We start from the raw sequence: 22,367 nt of genomic DNA, 5'->3' as shown, positions 1-22,367 counted from the left end.
GTAAACAGAATAAAGTGCCTTTTCCGAGGTGCATCACTGTTTCCCTAAGCCACTTCCCTTGCCAGGCCTGTTTTAAGCTGCTGAGCAACATTTGGAGGTAATGGCCCATATTCTGGGCTCTTGCTCAAATTTTCCCAAGCCTGGAGTCCTAAAAACTTAAATAGAAACTGTCTGAGGAAGGGCAGAGGAGAAACCGAGCAGTGAGCTCAGGATGGGACTCGACAATAATACCCTGCAGTGCTCCAGCTGGAAAGCTCATCACAGGGCACATCCTGCTCTCACACCACCCATGGGGAGCTGACATGAGCCCTCAGGGACCACGGGGGACCACTTGCACCCCTCACCCAGGATAAAATCCACTACATGAAGCTTCCCCCAAAAAAATCACCCACTCCAAGGCTGCGGCAGAGTTGGGATCTTTGCCTGGACCACGCCAGCAGTTTTCCTGGCTGGGTTTAGGGTGCCAAACCTTTGCTGAGCAGTAAATCACAACTGCCCTGCCTCAGCTGGCAGGTGCTGGCACATTCCACGGGCACCCACAGCCATCAGGGTGCAGGCAGGCACCCTGTGTCCCCATCTCCACAGGAGGGGGCACAGTGGAGGCAGCCCCAGCACCTCCGACCTGCTTGACCCAAGAGGATGGCTGATGGATGTCTCCTCCCCACCTCCAAAACCCTCCTCCTGCCCCATCCAAAGGGGGAGAAAATGATGTTTCCTTCTGTTCAGAGGCAAATCACACCCTCTCCACTCTGTAAAATCGGGTCAGCATGACCGTGCTGCCCACGTCACAGCTGAGAGATTGCCAGAGCAGTGCTGCTCCCAAAAGGCTGGGACAACCTCTGCCATGGACTCCCTCTCCAGTTCACAGCTCTGCGCCTTCCCCATCACATTCAAACACACACATTTATTATCTTCATTAACATCACATTCAAACACACACTTTATTATCTGTACATCCCACGGTGAGGGATGGGGGTTGCAGAGAAGCCCTCCATCCACTGAGGGCTGCCTTGGTAGCATCCACTGTGTTTTCCTTCCAAATTATTCTTGCCTTGCACCCAAGGATTAAATAGAAGGAACGTGGCCTATTTTGTAAGGAACGCTGAAAGCTAAGCAGGTTATTTTTAAAGCTTGTGGTTGTATTCCCACTGCTGGGAAACATCCACATCCTGAGGTCAGGGGAGGACAGGCAGCAACCTGGAAAACAGTAGCGTGGATGGTGGCTCTCCAGGGCCAAGCTCTGCTTGCAGGTTTAAATCCTCCAAGTTGGTGGCTCTGCTTGGGTTATGCAGGGTTTGCTGGATCAGACACAGCTTCAGTGCTGCCCACTGCCATCCACCCACCTGGAGAAGGGCTGAGGGTCCAGGTGGGCTCCTGTCTGGACATGAAACAGGCAAACCACAGCCCAAACAAGCTCAAAAGTTTCCTGGCTAAGCCCTTTGGCTTCCCCAGCACCCTCCCCTGCCAAGCTGGCTATAAAGTTTGCAGAGGTTTAGGGAAGATCATGGCATGATTTGGGTTGGAAGGGACCTTAAATGTCATCTTGTTCCACCCCCCTGCCATGGGCAGGGACATCTTCCACTATCCCCGGTTGCTCCAAGCCCCATCTGACCTGGCCTTGAACACTTCCAGGGATGGGGCAGACACAGCTTCTCTGGGCAACCTCTGCCAGGGCCTCACCACTCTCACAGGGAAGAATTTCTTCCCAATATGCCATCTAACCCTGCCCTATCTCAGTATGAAGCCATTCCCCCTTGGTCTGTCACTCCAGGCCCTTGTCCAAAGTCTCTCTCCAGCTCTCCTGGAGCCCCTTTAGGCACTGGAAGGGGCTCTGAAGGTCTCCCCAGAGCCTTCTCTTCTCCAGGCTGAACAACCCCAGCTTGGCCAGCCTGTCCTCAGAGAGTACTTTGGAAGTGGGAAGGGAACCATAAGCCCACAGCCATCTCACCTGTGGCAGGCTGGATCCAACACCTCTCCTGGGTTAATAACACCAGCACTGTAGTCCCAGTTCAGGTTTCAGCAAGAGCTGGAGGCACTAGGGCTCACAGGCAGGGATGAACACAGAGCAGAAGGGGAGGCTGTCACAGCTCTGGTGACTGAACCAGTTTCCAGGCACCTATTCAAATGCAAACAAAGAATCCGCCCAGGGCAGGTAAGGATCCTTTTGCTTGGAAACCCTCCTGGCAAGCTGTAGCCACACAAATGCAGGGTTCAACAAATGAGGGACTTTATTCCCAGCCAGGCTTCAAGCCAGCACAGGAGACTGGGACCCGTGTAAGCATCATACCCCCAGCCTCCAAAATCCCACCACAGCTGCAGGACTTTGGGACATTATTCACACTTCTCCTGGGGACAGAAGCACAGCAAGAACATGAACCCCCCTGAGCTCAGGCAGGCAGCCCCACACTGTTTTGGGGCAAGATGATCCAGGGCTCCTGCCTCCCTGTCCCAATCCCAAAACCTCCCTAGCAGCTCTCACCAACCTCAGGAAATGCTCTAGACTTCACTGGGAGCCCAGAGGGGCATCCCGGGGTCCCTTCAGGGGGCATGGGTCACACTCCCTGATGGCAAGGAATGAGGAGCAGTCTCCTGGGAGAGCAGGAGGACACCTATTCCTCCCAAGGCAGGTGAAGGGGGGGGTCAGGTTCTCCTAGGAGTTGCCCTACATGGGAAACTCAGCCCCAGACCTCAGGCTGGCAGCTGCATAGTGTGACAAAGTCAGCACCTCCACTCAGCTCCAAGCCAAAGTCAGTACCCCAGGATGCTGGGAACCCTCCCTGCTACGTGCCTGCCTGACTCAGGCCAGTCATGCCCACAGCCTGCAGAACAGGCTCAGCTGGCAGCAAGCCTGGCAGGACAGGATGGAGCCTGGGGGAAGAGCTGGCACGTCACCCTGGGAGCACCTCAAACAAACCCACACAGGGACAGTGTTGTCCCCAGGAATCTGGCATCTCTCCCACCATCTTGCCCATGAGAGATAAAGTGCATGGATTTGAGCTGCAGAGCCAGAGGAGCTTCACAGGTCTTAGGGAAAGTATGCAGTGGTGAGGACCTGGACACCAGAAAGCATCCCCCATTGCAGCTGCTACCCACCAAGGCTCTCCAGCCCAGCTGCAATTTAAATTTTAGACAAATTAAGCCTGACCTCTGTTTCCACACCCAGCAACTCCAAGGCAGATAGACAATGACAGAGGGATAACCACATCCCAGAGCCTGGGCTCTCCACCCCTCCTGCACAAATAACACACCCAGAAACACAGCTCCCCCGTAGCACAGGACCTACTTCCCAGGCTCAGTGCCTTCCCAGCAACCAGAGAGGGAATCCAGGCTGGCACAAAGAGCTGGGACAGGGTCTGGACCTGAGCATCACATTGGCTACAGCTGGGAGGGGAAACCAGCAGCAGGGGAACAAGGAGGGCTGGCACATCCCTATTAAAGGTTGTTCCCAGCTCACTCCCTAGCACAGGCACTACTGATCTCCCGCAATTGCCCTGGGCTGGGAGCAGGAGGCAGCATTTATAGCCACAGCCAAGAGAACCAGCTGGTGCTCGTATCCTTGCCTGGAGGAGCCGACTCAGGGTCATGCTTCGGAAATATTTGAGAAGCACGGCAATTAAAGGATTGGAGCTGGCAGTCTGAGCTGTCTCCCTCTGCCTGACACATTGCCACCCCATGCCTGCATCCACCTGGAATTGCTCCTCTACACAGGCACACACTCATCCACCTCCTGACACACTTGGGATGGCAGTGAAATCCCACAGCCCCATCCCCAGAGCTGCTGCCAGCCCCAACAGGCAGGCAGGACTTCTCCCTACTCCCCCGGGACTGCTCCCTGCTCCCCGTTGGCAGCCGTGCCTCTCCAAGATGCTTGCCAACATGTGCCAGCAGCATGGCATGCATGGCAAGCCCGATCCTGCCTGGCTGCCCCACCAAGAGCTGCACTCCCCTTTGCCGTGGGAGGAGCTGGGTTGGGTCACTGCAGTGCTTTGGTGGCTGATCCCGAATTATCGAACACTGGTGTGTCCATGTGGCTCACAAGCCTCTGATCAGCAGCTCTGCTTGTCCCAGCATCCCCATCCTCTACCTTCCAGCTGCTTGGCTGGTCCTCATGGGAACCCAGCTGATCCTGCACCCAAAATGGGTCCTCCCACCCTGGAGCATCTTGTTGGTCTCAGGATGCACGTACAGGGGTTGGATGCAGGCTGTCCCTACAGCCTGCTGGCCTGGCCCATATACAAACCGTGGTCTCCCAGAGCTCAATCCAAGGTGGAGAGGGGCCTGAAGAGAAGCAAGACGAGAGCTCCCAGAAGCCACCCGCAGGAATGGAAGCAACAATGGGCTTTCTGGTGCTGGCTGCAGGGCTCTCCAGGGTGGATGCCCCAGCCACCGCCACCACTTCCAAAACCTGCTGTCATGCTGGAGAGACTTGCACAGGGCCTTGGCCTTGGCTTTCCCATGCAGGAGCAGCCTTGGGAAGTGGGAGGAGGAAGCGGATCTGCTCTGTGTTCCTGCCGTTTCCTCTCAGCCCTGTGCTTTTTTCTGGCTTTTTATCTCTTGTGGGAGCAGGGAACAGCCTGTGTCACAGATAATAAAGGCACTGACTGACACCACGGGTGCACCCCCAGGCCCCCCTCCGCTGTCCAGCAGCAGGAGCACTGGGACAGCCCGGGATGCTGGGAGCCAGTTTCATCCTCCAAGCCTTGGCACATTTGCAGGATGCTGCTGGAGATGTGGAGGGAAGCAGGAGGATACTCAAGTCCCCCATCTGGCCAAGGCAGGGTCAGGCCCTGAAATGCTTGCCTGTGGGCAGAGAGGGCCCTGCTGCCAGGTGGCAGAGGGAAAAGGTAGGAATGTTAATGGGATACAGATTCTCCCAGCCAGTGGTTTTGCTGTGCCCTGGGAGCATGGTCCAGACATGAGGGTACAGAGAGGGATGGCTGGTGGGGCTGGGAGACCTTTGTGGGTGCCGAAGGACCAGAGAGAGCACTGATGCACCCTTGGGGAAACTGAGGCACAAACCTTCCAAGGGGGTGCATGCAGCCTGCAGGGACCCTATCCCATCCCCATCCCCATGCCAGGACACCAGAGCAGAAGATGAACGATGAACTCCTGGGCACTGGGACATCTCCTCACTCCAGCTGCACATCCTGCTTCAGTACATCTCAGGGACCGTGCTGCCATGGGGGACCCCAGGCAGAGGAATCCTCTTGCCCAGGCAGGTCCAGGGAAGCTGGGATGCTGACACAGCTCCGGAGGCTGCTTGCAGTGCCAGAGGCTGGCTGCCTGCCCGGGGATGGCAGTGGCAGGCTCAGTCCCAGTGCCCATTGTGCTCCCCGAGGGAGCGGGGCTGGGGGAAGGGACACACCATCCCACAGCATCTGGCCTCAACATGGGGCCAAGGCCACCACAGTCATCCAGAGCATGACCAGCAGGGCTAGAGGCCAGTCACTCCAGTGGGATTAGCACAGGGGTCAGACACCATTCCCATGGCTGCTGGGGTGGGATGGGGCCAAGGAAAGATGTGGCCAGGGTGGGATGAGGCTGGGTTGGGATGGGGCTGGGGTAGGATGGGACCAGCATGGGATGGGGCCAAGGTAGTATCTGGCCAGGGTAGGATGGAGCTGCAGTAGGATGGAGTTGGGATAGGATGGGGCCAGAGTGGGATGGGGCTGGGATGGGATAGGAATGGTATGGGATAGTGCCATGGAAGGATGCAGCCTGGGTAGGATGGGAACAGAACAGAATGGGGCCAGGGTAAGAGCTGTGGAAGGATGGGGTTGGGATGAGATGGGGTTGGGGTGAGATGTGATGAGAATGGGGTAGGATGGAACCAACGTAGGATGTGGACAGGGTGGGATGAGGTTGGGGTAGGATGTGGGATGGGGCCGTGGGAAGGGGACTGCCCTGGCTGCCGGACGCAGGAGGGAGGATGTGCTCCCCGGCCGGCTGTACTCGAGCGTGCAGGCTGGGGAGGGCTCCGGGAGGATGGAGCGCAGCCTGCCGCATTCCCAGTGTCGCTGTTAGTTTAACAATACCCCGCTGGCCTGCATGCCGGGGCTAATTTTATCCCTGGAGCCAGGCCAAGGCGGCCCTAACTTTCCTCGCTGTGATTTATCCCAGCCATTTCCCTTCAAAAACAAGGCCCCCGTGCCAGCCCCGCTGCCTCCCAGGCAGCCACACGCTGCCCCAGGCCCCGAGCAGTGCAAAGCGGGGCAGGATTTGCCCCTTGGTGGGTTGCTTGAAGAGCAGGAGGGTGGTTACTGTGGGATCCCCTCCCAGGATCATTCCCTCCATGGCACAGGGATATCTGAAGCTGACTGGCAGCCAGGGGATGCTCAGATGCAGAGCTTTCCCCAGGATCCTGAAGCAGCTCCATTTTCCACAGACATCTCCGGGAAGCGGGTTGGTGTTTTTTCTACCAACAATTTTATTGAAAAGGCTGTGGGGCTTTTTTTTTTTTTCCCTTTTTTTTTTTTTTTTCCCTTTTCCCAGTCAGCAGCCATGCTCAAGAAAGAGATTTCCCTTCGCCTCTGGGCATCTAGTTAAAAACTGATCAGTAAAAATGCTGCAGAAAAATGGAAAATATTGAAAATATCTCATGACAAACAAACAAAAAAATCTCTTCCAAATAAAGATCTGTTTCCTTCTCTTTTTTCCATCAGAAAAGCTTTTAGTGTGCAAAATGTTGACCGCTTGGACGACTTCTCCCAGCAGGCTGGGATGCACCTGCCTCTGCTCCAGGAGAGTGGGTTTTCAGAAAGCTAAAAATCACTGGGCAGCACTGTTACCTCCACATCTGTCTCTCTTGTGAGCCTCCAGTGCCCCCACCAGACCCATGGCAGGGTGGGAGGACACAGGGAAAGAGGTGGCACAGCCAACCCGCGGGCGAGCCCTTCCCCACAGGCCCGGGAAGGGGGAGGAAAGCCCAAAGTTATTTGGTCTCTAGCGTGATGAGTTCCTGTCAGTTCTCAGTCTGCCACAGACAGAGGAGGCGTGCGAGGCTGCGGGCAGAGCAAGTGGAGGCGTTAGAGGTTGTCATACATGCGCAGTGTCTTCTCCAGCTGCTGGCTGACGCGCTGGTAGAAGACGATCTGCTGCCTCAGGTAGGACTGCATCATCCTCTTGAAGTCAGCCACGCGGCGCTCGTGGAAGTGGTTCATCTCGGCCTGCAGGGCGAAGCCCACCACGCGGCAGCGCTTGCGGATCCCGTCAGCCTCCTCCTGGTCCATCCTGCCCTCGTCGCTCATCCGCTGGCTCTCCTTCACCTTCGCGAAGGCGCCTGGCAAGGCAGGGAGCAGGATGAGAGGCTGGTGGATCTGTGTGACCCTTCCCTGGCCTTCCTGGTTGATCCCACCGCCCTCCATGCCAGGGCACCAGCCTGGACTCAAAGCAGAGGCGCAGAGCTGCCCCACATGAGTAAAGGAGGGATCTACCTGCATCTCCCTATGCCCATCGAACTCATCCCTCTCCTCCAGGCAGGGAAAGACCAGGAGCCTTTCCCCTCTGGACTCTGGCCTCCCCAGCTCCTTTTCCATCCCATCTCTGAGCACACAACCTCATGTTGAGCTGGTTTTGGGGTCTGGGCTCCTGGAGGGCTACAACTCAAGGCTTTGGGTGCTAAGCTAAAAATGCGGGGCATTGTTAGCACAGCCAAGCACCCCAGCCAAGCCTGTCCTCCAAATATTCCATGGTATCCCATAAATGGGGGTCAGGAGTAGCCCTGGGAGACCCCAGACCAGGAGGCAGTGAACCAGGATGGGGGAAGGGCGTGTGGTGCTGTCTGGAGCTCAGCTGGGAAACCATCTCCCTCTCCCAGAGGCAGCTGATGCTCTGACACCAGTTTTTCCCTCTCCATGTTTTTTTACAGCTCAGTTTCGAAAGAATCCTGCCTGGCTCCAGCCCTGCATTCCTCCCCCTCATTAGCACAGAGGCTAAAAAACTAAAAACAAGATCTGGCCTGCTCTGGGCTTTTTTCCCTTATCCCTGCCCCTTGCCGGGAGCACCAGACCCGGGGTTACGGTGCTCCCGCTGCACCAGCCCTGCTCCCAGCAGAGAGGATGAGGAGGAGGAAGAAGCAAAGGTTGGAGGCCAAATCCTGCCTTCTGCTCTGCCCACGCAGCCTCGCTTCCGGACGGGATCCAGCCCCTCTCCATGGGTAAACAACACTGGGAGGAAAGGCATAGAAGCTGCTGGGGCAGGATTGTACTCTCCTTGCTCCCTTTGCCTTCCCAGCCTCCCCCAAGGACATGCAGCGAGGCACAGACATCCCTGGGTGCTTGGACACAGACAGCCCTGGTTTCCACCCTGGGGAAAACTTGTCCCCCAAAATCTGAGGATGTTAGTGTGGGTGTCCCCTCCCCGCTATGGGTAGCTGGGCTGGGAGGAGTGTGTGGACTTCGGCCCTGCTCCCACACCCAGCTGCGTCAGCCTGGGTGCAAAGGGCCACCGAGTCCTCCCTGCCTGCCACTCAATCCAGGAAGAGCACAGAAAACACTTCTCACCCCCTCTGACCCCAGCAACTCCAGGGAACTAGGACAAATGAGATGCAGGGAGCTCTGACAGCCCAGGTGTGCTAACCCACTCCTCCTGGACCCAGAATTGCAGGGACATACTCCTGAAAAGTGTGACCTTGGTTGTCCCCAGGAGGTTCAGTGTGTCATCCCCCACGGACATGTCCTCATCCCACTGCCCTGCACAGCCCACTCTGCTCCTCTGGCCCACTCAAGGCCATATCCAGCCATGTCCCAGCCCCGAGAGAGCAAGCTCCAGCATCCCTGCTGGCCACCCATCTGCCGCCTCGGCAGGGAGGGAGGATGAGGAGGGACAAGTGGCAGTGGGTGGGATGCTCAAGAGGTGCCGGGCAGGTCACCACAAAGCCACCAGCAGTGGTGCTGGCTCCTGCTAATGGTCTGCAAGGAGTGACACCCATGCTGATCCCCACAAAGGAAGCACCAGCAGCAGTCATGGAGCCCACAGCATCACTGGGTCAGACCCTGGACCCAATAGCCCTAGCAGCCTCTCCCAGCTGGGGTGACTGGAGGGCTGTGCCAGCAGGGACCACACTGCTTCCCTAGGAGCCACAGACAATGGTTTCCATTCTCATTCCCATCTTCATTTCCCATTCCCTTCATGGCCCAACAAAGGATTTCCTCATTGCATCCCCATACCACTCCCCACGCCGTTCCCACTCCCCACGCTGTTCCCACTCACATGGGGCCGTTCCCAGGGAGAAGAAGGCCTCCTTACCTTTCTGGAGGTGGATGATGTCTGGAAAGTTGGAGAGGAGCCCTTGGTATAAGGAAAGCGTGTCCAGCATGAGGAACAGGTCATTCTTGGGCTGCTCAGCAAACATCTCCCCCACAGTCTCGTACGTCTTGCCTGTGTGGGAGATGGCGTTGTTGAGGGCATCCAAGCTGTAGGGAGGGTCCATGTGGAAGGAGTGGCTGATGGCTTGGAAGGCATTGCCCAACTTCTGGAACTCCTTCCGGAAGCCCCCCACGTGCTTGCGCACCAGCTCCAAGGCCACGTTGGTCAGCTGCAGGACGCTGTCGTCCATCTTCTTGCTGAAGGCCTTGAAGGCGTCCACGCGGTCCTCCACGTCCTGCAGGTCCTGGTGCTCCGTGGGAATCTGGATGGTGAGGAGGAAGCTGGCACCCACCATCTCATCCTTTTCCGCCCGGCGTTTGCCCAGCTTCCACTGCTTCTCGTCACGGCAGCAGAGGAAGTGCTGGAATCCCTCGTACTGGGAGAGGACGGGGTGGCTGGTCATGTGGTCCATCCAGAGGATCAGTCGCCGCTTGCGCTTCTCGATGAAGTCCTCCTCAAAGCGGCCAGTGGCCTGCTTCTCGGGCAGGTGGGGCACCGAGATCACCGTGAACTTGTGCAGGAGGCGGTTGTAGAGCCAGTCGAAGTGCTTGTACCGCCGGTACACGGGCGAGTTGATGTTGCTGGGGGTCAGCTTGTAGGAGATGTAGCTCTTGATGCCCTTGAACTTGGTCTGCTTGGTGGGGTCCTCCACAGAACAGATGAAGGGGTGGGGGTTCGCCCTCCACTGGGGACCTCTGGAGCCCATCTCGATGCAGTATGTCTCAGAGATCTTGGACATCAGGGGCACGTCGCCCAGGATGAAGGCTTCCACACCGGAGCGGACGAAGCAGGAGAAGCGGTTGAGGTTCCTTCCTACCACGCTGCCCCTCTTGGAGGAGCTCATGCTATCCTGCCTCTCCAGCGCCGGCTTGGGCCGGTAACCTGCATGCTGGTGGTGGCCATAGGCCTCCGGGTACTGCAGATTGGGTGAGGGGTGCCCGTTGGTACCCGGGGCGCTCCGGGGCTCCTCCACCACCGTGCACGCATCGTCCCAGTCATCCCAATCATCATCATCGTCGTCCTCAAAACTGCCCTGGTAGGAGATGCCGGGATTGGGGGATGCTGAGTAGAAGGAGGAGTCGTGCCCGGGGGAGCCGGCCGGGCTGCTGGAGTAGTCCGTGTAGTTGGAGCCTGACCGGGAGCGGAGGATCTCGACGTAGGAAGCAGGGAAGAGGCCGGTCTCCCCGCGGCTGTTTTGGCCCTGTAACCACCCGTCCAGGGAGTTCTCACTGAAGATGACGAGCTCCTCGTTCTCCTGGATGCTGATCTCCTCTTTGTTTTCGCTCTGGAAGTTGTAAAGCGCTCTGGCTTTCAACGCCATGGCCGGTCGCGGGTCGGGAAGAGGAGGGGGGGACACAGCGGAACGCAATCCCCCCAGCCAAAACAACCCCCCCAGGCAATACCACAGGCTCGCTCGGCTCCGGGATCACCACCACGCGCTGTGGGAAATGGCTTGGCCGGTTTCCCAGAGAAATTAAAAAAAAAAAACGGTGAAGAAGAAATCCCTTACGAGGTGACGCCAAGTTCCGTGTGTCCAAGTGACCCCCCCGATCCCGGCACCCCTGTTAAAAACAACATTCCCCAGTTAAAAAACAACATTCCCCAGTTAAAAACGACATTTCCTGGATAAAAACAAGATTCCTGGTCAGGCGAGCGGCGTTTCCCCGGCTCCTCCGGGATGTGAACCCCGGCCGGCCCAAGAGCCGGGCTCTGCCATGTCCACGCAGGGTTTATCTCGCTGGGACGCCGATCCCGAGGTTTCACTTTCCGTGAGGAAAACCTCTGGCTGCCAGCGAGGAGATATATCCCAAGCGACTTTTCTCGGGGGTCCTGTGGATAAAACACCCCAAATTTTCCCCTGCCAGCTGTCGGTGGGTGCTGGGAAATCGTCAGGAACGACCCCAAACCCTGCCCAACCTCCCAGTGATCCCGGGATTTCCTTTCCGGGCCGACTTTCCCGGCGGCTGGTGGGGTTTGGTTTTTCCCTGAAATCCGTAAATCTCACGCAGGACGGAGGTGGAGGGGACGGCGGTGGGGCTGGCGGGGGTGCCGGTGCTGATGCCGGTGCCGGTGGGGGAGATGGTGCGGGGCCTGGTCCCCGTTGCCAAGCGGGATGGCGAACCGGTGCCGAGGCTGGTCCACCGCTGGCCGGGGGCGGGTACACGGGGCTTGTCCCGTTTGCCGGTGCTCTGATGCGGCCCCGCTGCGGGTCCCGTTGCGGAGGGGGTGGCGGAGCAGCCGCAGCCTCCCGTGACGCAGGGCAAGCAGCGGCATCTTCCCGCTCCGCCGTCCCGGTTCGCAGCGAGCAGCAAAGCCCGGCCCCGGCCTTGGCCAGCCGACACGCTGCCCTCTGCAGGCAGCCGTCCCGGGGCGCGAATCCCTCGCCCGCCGGTTGGACTGGCTGCTCCTGCGTCCACCACCCCCCCCCCCCCCGCCCCCCCCCCCCCCTCTGCCGGGATAATTCTCCCTCGGCCGTGCCCGGTCCACGGCCCGCGGGCGTCCCCCTTCCCAGCCCCTCGGGCCGGAGGGGGAAACTGAGGCACGGGCTGAAGCGGGCTGCGGGGGGCGCGGGGCCTCCGAGCCGCGCGGGGCGCTGCGGGCGCGGCCCGGGCCGGAAAGCGGCCGGCGCGGGGTGTTGCCAATGGAAGGAGCTGAGCGCGGCGCTGGCGGCGGGCGTGGGGCTGGCGGGGCCCCTTCAAGCCCGGTGACGTCCGCACCCCGCCTGGCCGCGTACAAGCCCCCGCATGGCGGCCCCGGGCAGGTCGAGCGCCGGCAGCGCCTTCCTCCGCATCCAGAGAGAGTGATAGGGGAGAGCGGGCGCCGCTCCAAGGGATGGGGGCGCGGGCGGGGGGCGGGCCGCGTTGGGAGGCCGCCAACTGGGGCTGCGTGTGGGGAGGCGGCCCGGTTTGGGTGTGGGATGCGGTGGGTGACCTGCCTCCCCGCTGGGTTGTTTCCTCCCCCCCCCCAGGAGGCGGCTGGACTACGTGAACCATGCCAGGAGGCTGGCAGAGGACGACTGGGCAGGGATGGAGAGCGAGGGCGAGGAGAAGGATGGGGAAGATGCGGAGGAAGAGGAGATGGACGTGGATGCTGGCAAAAAGTTGCCCAAGCGCTACGCCAATCAGGTGAGGAGCCACCTGGGTCCCCATGGTGGGGTATGGGTGTGAGACAGGGCCAGGGTGAGGGATGTGGGGTGGTTTGAGGCCACGGTGATGGCCGTTTTGGGGCTGAGAAGAATGTGTCCTGTCTGACTTGGTGCTCAGAGAGAAACTGTGGTTCAGTTTGCCTCCAAAACATGCTGAGTTCAAACGGAAAACAAATGGAGATGGGCCGCCTGTGTGCTGTAGTCATTTAGGTTGGAAAAGATCTCGAAGGTCATTGAGTCCAGCCATTAATCCTGCACCACTGCATTCCCCACTTCGGGAGATTTCAGCTCAGCTAGCAGCATTAGTACCCCGTTAGGCAACACTCAGCTAAAGATTTCTGTCTTTCCCCGTGTCTGGGACACCAGGAAGGAAAGGAAAACTCAGCTGGGTTTTATCAGCCTGGGTGCTGTATTGGTCCTAAAAGGCATGCAGCCACCTGGGCAATGTTTGAGGAGGTCAGTTTCTCTGGGCTCTTTAATCATAATATTTTGGAATCTCTAAGCTCTTTCATGTTTTTAAGAATAAAGTGCTGGAGTGGGGACCAAGGTGTGAGGTGGCCAAGCAAGGACTGTGAGCCCTATTCTGTAGTCTGAAACTCAGTCAGCAGCTGGGAAGCAAGAGAAAGACTTGAAGAGTGTGTTAGGCAGGTTGAGGTTGATTAGGGAGACAGAGAGAGAGGGAAGGAGCCCTTTTGGGGGTGACAAGCAGTGCCAGCTGCCTCTAAAACGCCCAGTGTAGCTGTTGAAGCCAAGTTAAAACCTCCTTGTTTTATTCTGGAGCTGTTCATTGTCCATAACTTCAGGATAGTTGTTACTAACTGTTTTTTCCTGGTTTCTCTGTAGCTGATGCTGTCAGAGTGGCTGGTGGATGTACCCTCGGATCTGGAGCAGGAGTGGGTTGTGGTGGTGTGTCCTGTGGGGAAAAGGGCACTCATCGTGGCCTCCAGGGTAAGTGGTAGCAGAGGTGGGGGTCTCACCAGCTGCTAAAGGACCTGGTTTATGTTTCCAGCCAACATAAAGCTGGCTTGACTGGGTTTTCTCTCTCCTCTTTCCTCACAGGGCACAACAGCAGCTTACACCAAGAGTGGCTTCTGTGTCAACAGGTTCCCATCCCTGCTGCCGGGGGGGAACCGGCACAACTCAGCCAGAGAGAAAGGTACAGGTGTGAGGAGACATTTGGGATAGAGGGAGGGGAGCTGCCTGCTTCTGCCTGGGAATGTGTTTGCTGGCAGGCTCAGTGCTGCTCCTCCAGCTCCCCTGAGCCCCAGAGCTATGCCCTTTTTTGTGCTGATAGGTAGTCAACCTCAGGCCTGTTTCTGTATCTCTGGAGATAACTAGATGTGGACAAATACCTTTATGCTAGATAAGCACATGGAGTCCCAGAATGGTTTGGATTTGGAAGGGATCTTAAAGGTCATCTTGTTCCACCTCCCTGCCATGGGCAGGGACACCTTCCACTATCCCGGGTTGCTCTAAGGCCCATCCGACCTGGTCTTGAACACTTCCAGGGATGGGGCAGTCACAGCTTCTCTGGCCTCACCGCCCTCACAGGGAAGAATTTCTTCCTAACATCTAATCTAAAACTGCCTTTTTCCTGTTTAAAACCATTGCCCTTTGTCCTGTCACATCTTTTAATTAGCCTGATTGACTGACCCTCTTAAACCCCAATATCCTCTCTGTCCTCTAAAAGAGACCTGTGTGTGCTGTCATCTTCCTTACTACCTCTTGGAGTTCAGTTTTTTGGCCCAGAAAAAAAGAGGTTTATTCCCTGGCAAATGCCATTTTCTGAAACATGCCCTTGCCTGCTATGCCTCTGGCTGGTCCCTTTGTAGCCTCATGGGACTCCTCAGGCTCAAGGCTTTTTGCGGTCACAGTTTCTGTTAACAGAAGAGGGTCCCTCTGCGCCTGGCAGCCTTACATCAGGGCAGGATTAATGCTGGAGAGCTGTGGCCTGGCATTTGCCAATTGGGTTAGGCAGAGTCTGGAGCAGGTATGGACCTCCCTGTGTTTGTGTGTGCAGTGTACACCATCCTGGACTGTATCTACAATGAGGCCCAGCGAACCTACTATATCCTCGATGTGATGTGCTGGAGAGGACACCCTGTTTATGATTGCCAGGTACTGAATCCCTGCCTCCCTGTTGTTCCCTGAGATGCAGTGCTCCAGCACTGTATGTAGCTCACTCTCCAAAATGTGGATATTTCTCCCAAGCACCAGCGTCTTTACAGCTTTTGGGCTGCTGGAATTATGTACATGTTTTGTGGGGCAGTAGCAGGGTTTGGGGTGCTGGTTCTGCAGGTGGAGTCGATTTTGTAAATCTCCCAGGTGAATGCAGAGGAGTGAAGACACTCAGCAGGTGCTGATGGGTGATGTGTAGTGAATGGTCACTAACTCTCTGTGTCCTTTCACAGACTGACTTCAGATTCTTCTGGCTGTCCTCAAAGATCCAAGAGGAGAAAGGGCTGGGAGAGACAAGCAGGATTAATCCGGTAAGTCCCTTTGTACTGAGAAGGAGGCTGAGGGGTAAGCTCTCCTGTTCAGCAGGCTTCAGCAGTTTCTTTCACAAGCGGAAGCTTTCTTTCTTTTTTTCTTTCTCCTCATGGATCAGGCTTCAAAGTGTACATCTGATGAAATGGGATGCCGTGGTCAGGATGTAAATGGAACCACTGAATATTGTAAATGAGTGCAGTGGGATTTATTTCCCCCATCCAAAGTGCTGAGGGCTATCACACTGCAGGGTATCAGCTAACTTCCATGCTGTTTTTAGCTTTCCTTTGAAATGGAATGGAAAACCAGTGTGGTTTCTGCAGGGGCAGTGTTGGTTGGCAGCCTGACTACACTGGGGCTTATTCTTGCAGTCTTGCGGGTTTGTAAAGCTTTAAGCCTTCCCTCTGTTTAAACTGATCATTGAAATTGTTCGGATGAATGCCGGATTGCCACCCAGAATCCCTGCTGAACCAGGATAAAAAGTCTTCCTTCGAAGACTTACGTATGGAGGTCAGACCTAGAACCCACAGCAGCTTGGAACATGGTTTTTGGGTACAGACATGAGGGATTTCTCTGCTCAGGCACAGCCAAGCAGAGCAGCTCCTGTGAGCTAAGCATCTCAGTGATAAATGGGGCTGAGTGCAGTGAAGGTGTCTGTGTTCGGAGAACATCCTGTTCTGACTCCCAACAGGAATATCCAGAAGATAGCTACCTAATGAAGGGGGGTCGTTTCAGCTTTCATTTCCTGGGTTGAAAGATTGACTTGGCTGAGCCAGCAGCCTGCAACAGATGCCTGTCTACTTTGCATCCTGCCTGGAGGTCATAATTTTCTCTTTTGGTTAAAAGAACATCTCCTGAAAGGTCCTTCGTGCAGTCTTGGGTGCTTGGGAAAAAAGGTATCAGGGGCATGTGGGAGCTGTTCCTCACCCTTTCCCTTTCATGTAGGATCCTGCACTGGAGGAATCCTTCCTTCTTAGCTGCCTCCGCACTGGTGCTGGACTCAGCAACTTGTTTGCCTTTAGGCCACACAGTTGCCCCTCTAACCCTCTCTTACTCTTTCAGTACAAATTTGTGGGCCTGCAGAACTTCCCTTGCTCCTCGGACAGCCTGTGTGAGCTGCTGGCTATGGACTTCCCCTTTGAGGTGAGAACACCCGGGTGGGAGCCTGGACCTCAGCCTCAGCAGCAGCCCTGCTGTGCCTCTGCCAGTGCTGGGAAAGAGGTGCATCCCCTCTGCTTGGGAATTTGCTCTCCCAAAGCTGCAGGAAGCTTGCTGAGCTGCACTGCCGTTTCCCTTTGTGTGTGGGATGGATGCCTTTATGCCCATGGTTGATCTCTTGCCTTGTCAACAGGTACAGGCCTCATCCAACCACACAGATAAGCAAGAGTTAAACCCACGGCATTCCATGTGTTTGTGCTGCCCTTGCTGCAGTTGGCTGGGTCTGAAAAAGCATTTTAGGATGAGTGTTGATAGGGACACTCAGGCTGCCTCCAGAAGCAGCACAACTCATGTTCACATAGCAGTGTGATGGACAGCTGACCTCTTAAGGGCCAAAGTTGGTACTGCCCATGGCTTTATGTGGGCTTGCGTGGGTTTCCTTAGTCTGGCTGCTTCCATATTCTATGTCCAAGGCACCTGGCTGTTTTCTGGGAAGGAAGGAGAAGGTTGATGGTAAGATCCCAATGGTTTCTGAGGGGTTTGGGTCTTCAGAGTGGGTGCCTGAGGTGTACTGGAGCTGGGGGAGGATGGCTGTGACAGAAATGGCTGAACAGGACACCTGTGTTCGCTTCATCAGCTTTAGAAGTAGAATCATAGAATCATACAATATCCTGAGCTGGAAGGGACCCACTAGAATCATCAAAGTCCAGCTCCTGGCCCTGCAGAAGACAGCCCCAGCAATCCCACAGTGTGCCTGAGAGCATTGTCCAAAGGGTCCCTGAGCTCTGGCAAGCTTAGGACCATGACCAGTTCCCTAGGGAGTTTGTTCCATTGCCTGACCACCCTCTGAGGGAAGAATCTGTTCCTCATATCCACCCTAAACCTCACCTGACAAAACTGTTGTGCTATTCTGACCTTTGGGGAAGGGCAAGACAGGCAAATCCACGTGCCACCTCGCTCAGCTCCATGTGGTTGTGAGCAGTGAGTCACAGGCCCTCATGGAATCAGCTCTGGCTGCTTTTGCCTGCCCTGGCTGACTTCTCACTGGAGGGGGAGAGGATGGAGGAGGCAGTGGCATTCCGGCCCAGTGACAACATCTGGAAGCCAGAAGCTCCTTCAGTGTCTGCTGCAGTTCCTAGGAGTGCCCAGTCTCAACCCCACACCAGGAACAGCCTCCACAGAGGTTTCTTGTCCTGCAAAGGCAAAAGCCACATTGATGTGACAGTCTCTTGTGCTGCCCCATCCCGAGTTAGCCATTAGTATAAGTGCAGGTTTAAATTAAGGGACACTAATTTGTCTGTGAGGGCTGACTTTGCTTGTCAAAGCCAGGACAGCCATCAGAGTGAGTCAGAAAGTCCCAGCTTTCCTGCAACTGACTTGCTTAATGACAAATCTCTGAGTGCCTCTGTAGAAACAGTCATTCCTGTCTTTCCTGAGTAAAAGCTTCATTCCTTCCTGAGGCATCTGGTCCCAAGAGGAAAGGCTGAGGAGTGTTGCCTCGCTGTGGTCAGAGTGGGAAACTTTTGGGCTACGAAAGAGGCCATTGTGAAACTCTGAAGCAGGAGATGGAGCTGAACGGACTCCAGATGTGTAATCCAGCTGTGATTTGCCCCCCTGGTCTTTTGATACATTGGGGTGTAACCCCAAGAAGTGAAATGTGGTGTAATTGGCTCAACACACTGGAACCATGGTGCTGCTTCCAGAATGAAGGGAGCCGTGGGTCCCTCTGGTGTGCCACAAGAGGGAGCCCAAAAATCCCCCAAAACAGCTTCCACCACCGGCACAGAAAATAGATCCTGGTTATGGATAGTGAAGGATAACAGAGGTGGTCTTAGTCTTGGGCCCAGCATCTGGTGATCCTGACAGGAATCTCGTGTGTGTGGTGGCAGCAGAGGTGGTCAGTGCTTTCAGATTTGGGACTTCAGAGTTAATCTGTAACCTGAGAGTTAGGGCCTGACCCGCTCTATTCAGCAGAATTTTATTCCCCTGAGTTCAGTGGACTTTGGATCAGTTGACTGGCTCTGAATTTCAAGTGGTTTTTGGAGTGGATCTTAAGAGCTACTGTCCTTCTCACAGATCTGAGTAAAACCATGCTCAGGTTTCCACAAAGGCAGGGGAGCCAAAGCCTCTGAGAAACCCCGGTGTGAAGGAATGGGAGGACTGTTAAGCATCTAAAATCTGGAAAGCGTGGCTGTGGAGTGTGAAACCCTGCCAGGCCAGTCTCTCCTCGGGTTCTGTCGTTTAGGGACAGTGTCAGCCCTTGTTCTCGTGTGGCTGCTGTCACTGCAGTGACTCAGGGTAGGGACCCAGCCAACAAATTAAATAAACAGGAAGGAATATGGGAGTCACTTAAATCAGGGAAGGGAGAACATGACCTAACTTCACCAGGCTGAACTCCTTTGAATTCTCCATCTTGGGGAAGATATTTGGAACAGTCTGGAAGGCGTTTCCAGGCTCTGATCTTTTCCAAAACATTCCTGTGGGTGCTGGAGTATCCCTCTTGCTCATCAAGTGCCACGCATCCACAGGAATGGGCTGGATATGCTGAGGTGCTGCAGATTCTGGCTGTTCCCAAGAGGCAGGGGGAGGGAAAAGCTTTGCACTTTAGATATCCAGAGGGGTTACACAAGTTCATCATGATGCTTTCTGTTCTAGTTTTATGTTTTCCTAGCAGAGGAATCCCCCTTTTTCTGGGATTATTTTGCAAGATGTTGACAGTGACTGAAAATTGTGAACAGAGTAGTACCAGGAGCTTTACTGTCTCTGCCATAGGTTAGCATCCATGGAGCAGAAACGGATAGATGCTGCTCTGTGCTGTGCTCAGCCTGGGTGTCTGTTCTGGGGGCTGTAGGCTTGGGGAGAGGCCTGGGAGCAATTCATCCCGAGATGGGCTTTTGTTCTCCTCTCTTCTGCCCACTCAGCTACTCTTCTTCATAGCCAAATGGCTTTTTAAGAGATTTTGAAGCTGAGCTAAGAGGAGCACCACCTTCAGCGTTAGTCAGCCTGACAACAAGATCCAGCCTCACAGAGCACACCCTGGGAAGCACAGGAAGAGGGGGAATGAGAATCCCTGAGCATGGCAGGAAAGTGGGGAAAATGTCAGACAGCTGCAGCACTGCAGAGTGTGGAAATAGTAGCACAAGAGTTAAGCCTAAATCTTCAAAGTCCTGAGTGCCCTTAACTGTCATTGATTGCTGGAGAAGTTCTCTCCTGGGAAACATTAAGAATTTTATTGGCATACACCAGTTAAAAGAGCTGTTAGGAATCGGGGCTCCTTGGCATCATGCACTTGGACTAATTACTTTCCAAATGTATTATTTAAAATAACCCTAATCCAGTAAAGTGGGCTGCCTCATTCAGAAACCTGCTGGCTTTTCTGCAGAGTGGGATGAGAGCATCCAGAGGATGCTGCTCTGTGCCGACAGCGGGCTGGAATTGTTTGCCTCTGACAATTTAAAGCCACCTGGGAGTCGCTGATCTTTCAGGGCAGGAGCTCTGCAGGTTTCTTCTTTCCCTTCCGCTGTTTATTGCACTGCTTGGGGAAAAATGATCCAGCTGTTGGTTTTGGCCTGCAAATGGAGAGCAGAGCTGTCGTCTGGCGCCCGGTCATCCACCTGCGGGAGCCTCAGCTCTGCCCTTTCATTCACTCTCTCCTGTCCGCAGGTTGACGGGCTGCTCTTCTATCACAGGCAAACCCACTACACCCCTGGCAGCACCCCACTGGTGGGCTGGCTCCGGCCCTACATGGTCCCTGAAATCCTGGGGCTCACCGTACCCTCCACCGCGCTCACGGCCAAACCCAGCTATGCCGGGCGGCAGCTCCAGCAGATCATCGAGAGCAAAAGGAGTAAAAAGCTGGCGGTGGAAAAGGGGGACCCGAGCAGCGTGGTGGCCGCAAAGAACGGACATTACGAGCTGGAACACTTGTCTACCCCTCAGCCAGAAAAGTCTCTGGAGGGCCAGGACGGAGCAGTGAGCCAAATGGAGAGTTAAAATGCTGGGACAGGCCAACTGGGGAGGGAGCAGGGAAAAGGCTCCCTGCTTCTCACTGTCCCTCATGCTCCTGAGAGGGGGCAAAGTAATGATGATAGGATAGCTTTGTTTCAAGGGCATGACAGTGGAATATCTTGCCCCAAGGGCTGTTTTTTGGGGGGGGTTTTTTGGTTTTGTTTTTGTTTTTTTTTAGCGTTGGGGTTTTTTTATTTTTTTTTTTGCCAAGGCTTCTGTGAGTCCTTAACAGGATTGTCTGGTTCTCTGCTAAGGCAGTCGTGCGTTGGGACGCACTGCAGGGATACAATTCAGCTCCTGACCCTGCTTCTCCTGAAGCCCTGGCAGAGCTCCAGCATAGGAACAGTGCTCGGACCTCTGAGGTGCAGCTGCTGCTCACGACCCCAGGTAGCAGCCCCACCTTCCTGACCCCAGAAATGGGGGCTTCTCGGCCTTTGATCCAGCTCTTTTCTGAGGCCTTCACAATGAAAGTTTTGGGGTCAGTCTGCTTCTTACTAGCAAAAAGTTGGCAGTGAGCTTCTGTAAATCCAAAGGGTGGACTTTCCACACCCACATATTCTTAGGACGATCTAAATTTTCCTTGCATCGCAGCAGGACCTGCCTTGGAGCAGGGCTTTGTGCACAGTGAGTGCAGCAGAAGCCTCTCTCTCCTCAAGGCTTTTCTCAGTGGGGGGAGGAAGGAATGGCTTCGGTCTGAAAAACACTACCATTGATCGTGCCAAATAAAAGGTTTCTCAGAAAGACAAATTCTTGAGCGTCTTCCTGCTACCTAAGGGTGGATGCGTGCTGTGCCTCCCAAATAGGGATTGAAAAAATCAGTTCCAGCGCTGACTGGAGCAGAGGAAACGCTTACGTGGGTTTGATTCTCTGCACACTGAGTTAGTTTGGTCCCTTCTGTCCCTCTCACCCCAGCCCAATCCCACTTTTTTTAAGCACTGGCTGCTCCTTCTCCCTGGCTTTAAGAGGATGAAATGATTGTTCTCACTGTCGCCAGGTTGGTTTTCAGAGGGAGATTAAAAGGGGAGATGAAACATCAGGCTAAAGGCGGTGTTGGGGACTTTAATCCCAGCTCTCTAGGGAAATGCCCCTGGAGGAGATAGGGAGAGTGGGGATGACCACCCGCAGATAGTGGGGGTACTTGTATCCTGCCCTCACACCCCCACTTTTTCCCAGAAAAGGGCTGATTCTGTGCCAAGCATGCGGGCTGCGTGCAACCATCTGGCTGTGCAGCCACTATTGATTACACCAGCGGGCAGCAGGAACTGTCCTGGATGCAGGGGGGCTTCCCCGGGAGGGAAGCGGCACCCTTGGCTCTGCAGTGTTTGGAGCTGTCTCTTTCAAACAGCTGCTTATTTTATAATGTTCAGTATTATTTTTTTAGCATGTGAAGCAGCTGCTCAGGGAAAGATGATAGACACCTGGACTGCCTTATTCCCCCCATCCCTCAAAGGTTCCCACCTTCAGCCTCTCTGGTTGGCAGAGATCTGCAGGGAGAGTGCTGAACAGGAGACTGCACCCAGCCTCCTGTCAGCACAGTTTTCCTTCCGTCAGGCAATTAAACCCGGAGGTGGGCATCTGGATGGAAGATTTGTGCATCCCTTAAGGCAGAGAAAGCTGCACTCAGTTTACTGCCCCCCAGCAGCCTTCCAAGGTCCTCTGGCCAAGGGAAGGAGAGGAAATACAGCCAAATAGGGGCTGTGTGCACTGATGGAGGGAGGAGAACAAGAGGGAAACGACTGCAGCTCTCCACTGGCTCCAGATGATGCCTCATAGTTTCTCTTTTAAAAGCATGAGCTGGGCTGGTGAAATAAATATTTGCATTACAATTCCTGTTGGGAACCAAAGGTTGTGTTTGGAGAGAGGGTGTCAAACGGAAGTCGCCGGGGCTAGTGCAGTTTGATGCTGTGACTCTTCTGTTTGCTGGGTGTGATCCCATTCCCAGCTGGAACAGGCAGCAGCTCCAGCGGAGGGGATCACGCCCCCCACACCCTCCCCGGCTGCTGAAATTTGGCCTGAGGCAGGAGAGCTGAGCCGGCAGCTCGACGTGGAGACGCGGTCTGGGTCTCTGGGGGACAGAACGAGCCTGGAGCCCTCATCCAGCCGGGGCTCAGCCCCTTCCCTTTGCCCTTCTTCCATTTTCTCCCAGTTAGGTGCACAGGCTCCGGCTGCGGGCACGCTGCCAGTGCAGTGCTCCTCGGCTGAA

The 22,367-nt window shown here is 55.5% G+C and overlaps 2 protein-coding genes across 2 annotated transcripts; one reads left to right on the top strand and one right to left on the bottom strand.

Annotated features, from left to right (window-relative positions):
• Positions 1 to 6,407: 6,407 nt before the first annotated feature.
• SNX33 (sorting nexin 33) lies at positions 6,408 to 11,467 on the bottom strand. The gene is made up of 2 exons (XM_008933806.3): positions 9,247 to 11,467; positions 6,408 to 7,279 (listed from the first exon to the last, which is right to left on the bottom strand). The coding sequence occupies exons 1-2, from the start codon at positions 10,685 to 10,687 to the stop codon at positions 7,026 to 7,028; spliced, it is 1,695 nt and encodes a 564-aa protein (XP_008932054.2). The 5' UTR covers positions 10,688 to 11,467; the 3' UTR covers positions 6,408 to 7,025.
• SNUPN (snurportin 1) lies at positions 10,686 to 20,415 on the top strand. Its single transcript, XM_029963135.1, is given in 12 exon segments — positions 10,686 to 10,699; positions 11,376 to 11,524; positions 11,626 to 12,062; positions 12,065 to 12,148; positions 12,150 to 12,166; positions 12,335 to 12,491; positions 13,355 to 13,459; positions 13,571 to 13,667; positions 14,532 to 14,629; positions 14,923 to 15,000; positions 16,061 to 16,141; positions 19,820 to 20,415. Coding segments are annotated over 12 exon segments (1,647 nt in total). The 3' UTR covers positions 20,150 to 20,415.
• The last annotated feature ends 1,952 nt before the right edge of the window (positions 20,416 to 22,367 follow it).

This window comes from Manacus vitellinus, unplaced genomic scaffold (assembly GCF_001715985.3).
Source record: "Manacus vitellinus isolate BGI_N305 unplaced genomic scaffold, ASM171598v3 scaffold_53_pilon, whole genome shotgun sequence".
In the NCBI taxonomy this organism is placed as follows: domain Eukaryota; kingdom Metazoa; phylum Chordata; class Aves; order Passeriformes; family Pipridae; genus Manacus; species Manacus vitellinus.
The sequence above is the reverse complement of the archived record's forward strand: the minus strand, read 5'-3'. Positions and strand labels throughout refer to the sequence as shown.

What these genes read in the sequence shown, in the direction of transcription:
- SNX33 (XM_008933806.3), bottom strand. Translation starts at nt 10,687, where the DNA reads ATGGCGTTGAAAGCCAGAGCGCTTTACAACTTCCAGAGCGAAAACAAA. An exon ending in CATCATCCACCTCCAGAAAG is followed by an intron (nt 7,280 to 9,246) that starts GTAAGGAGGCCT and finishes CTGCCTTGCCAG; the next exon opens with GCGCCTTCGCGAAGGTGAAG.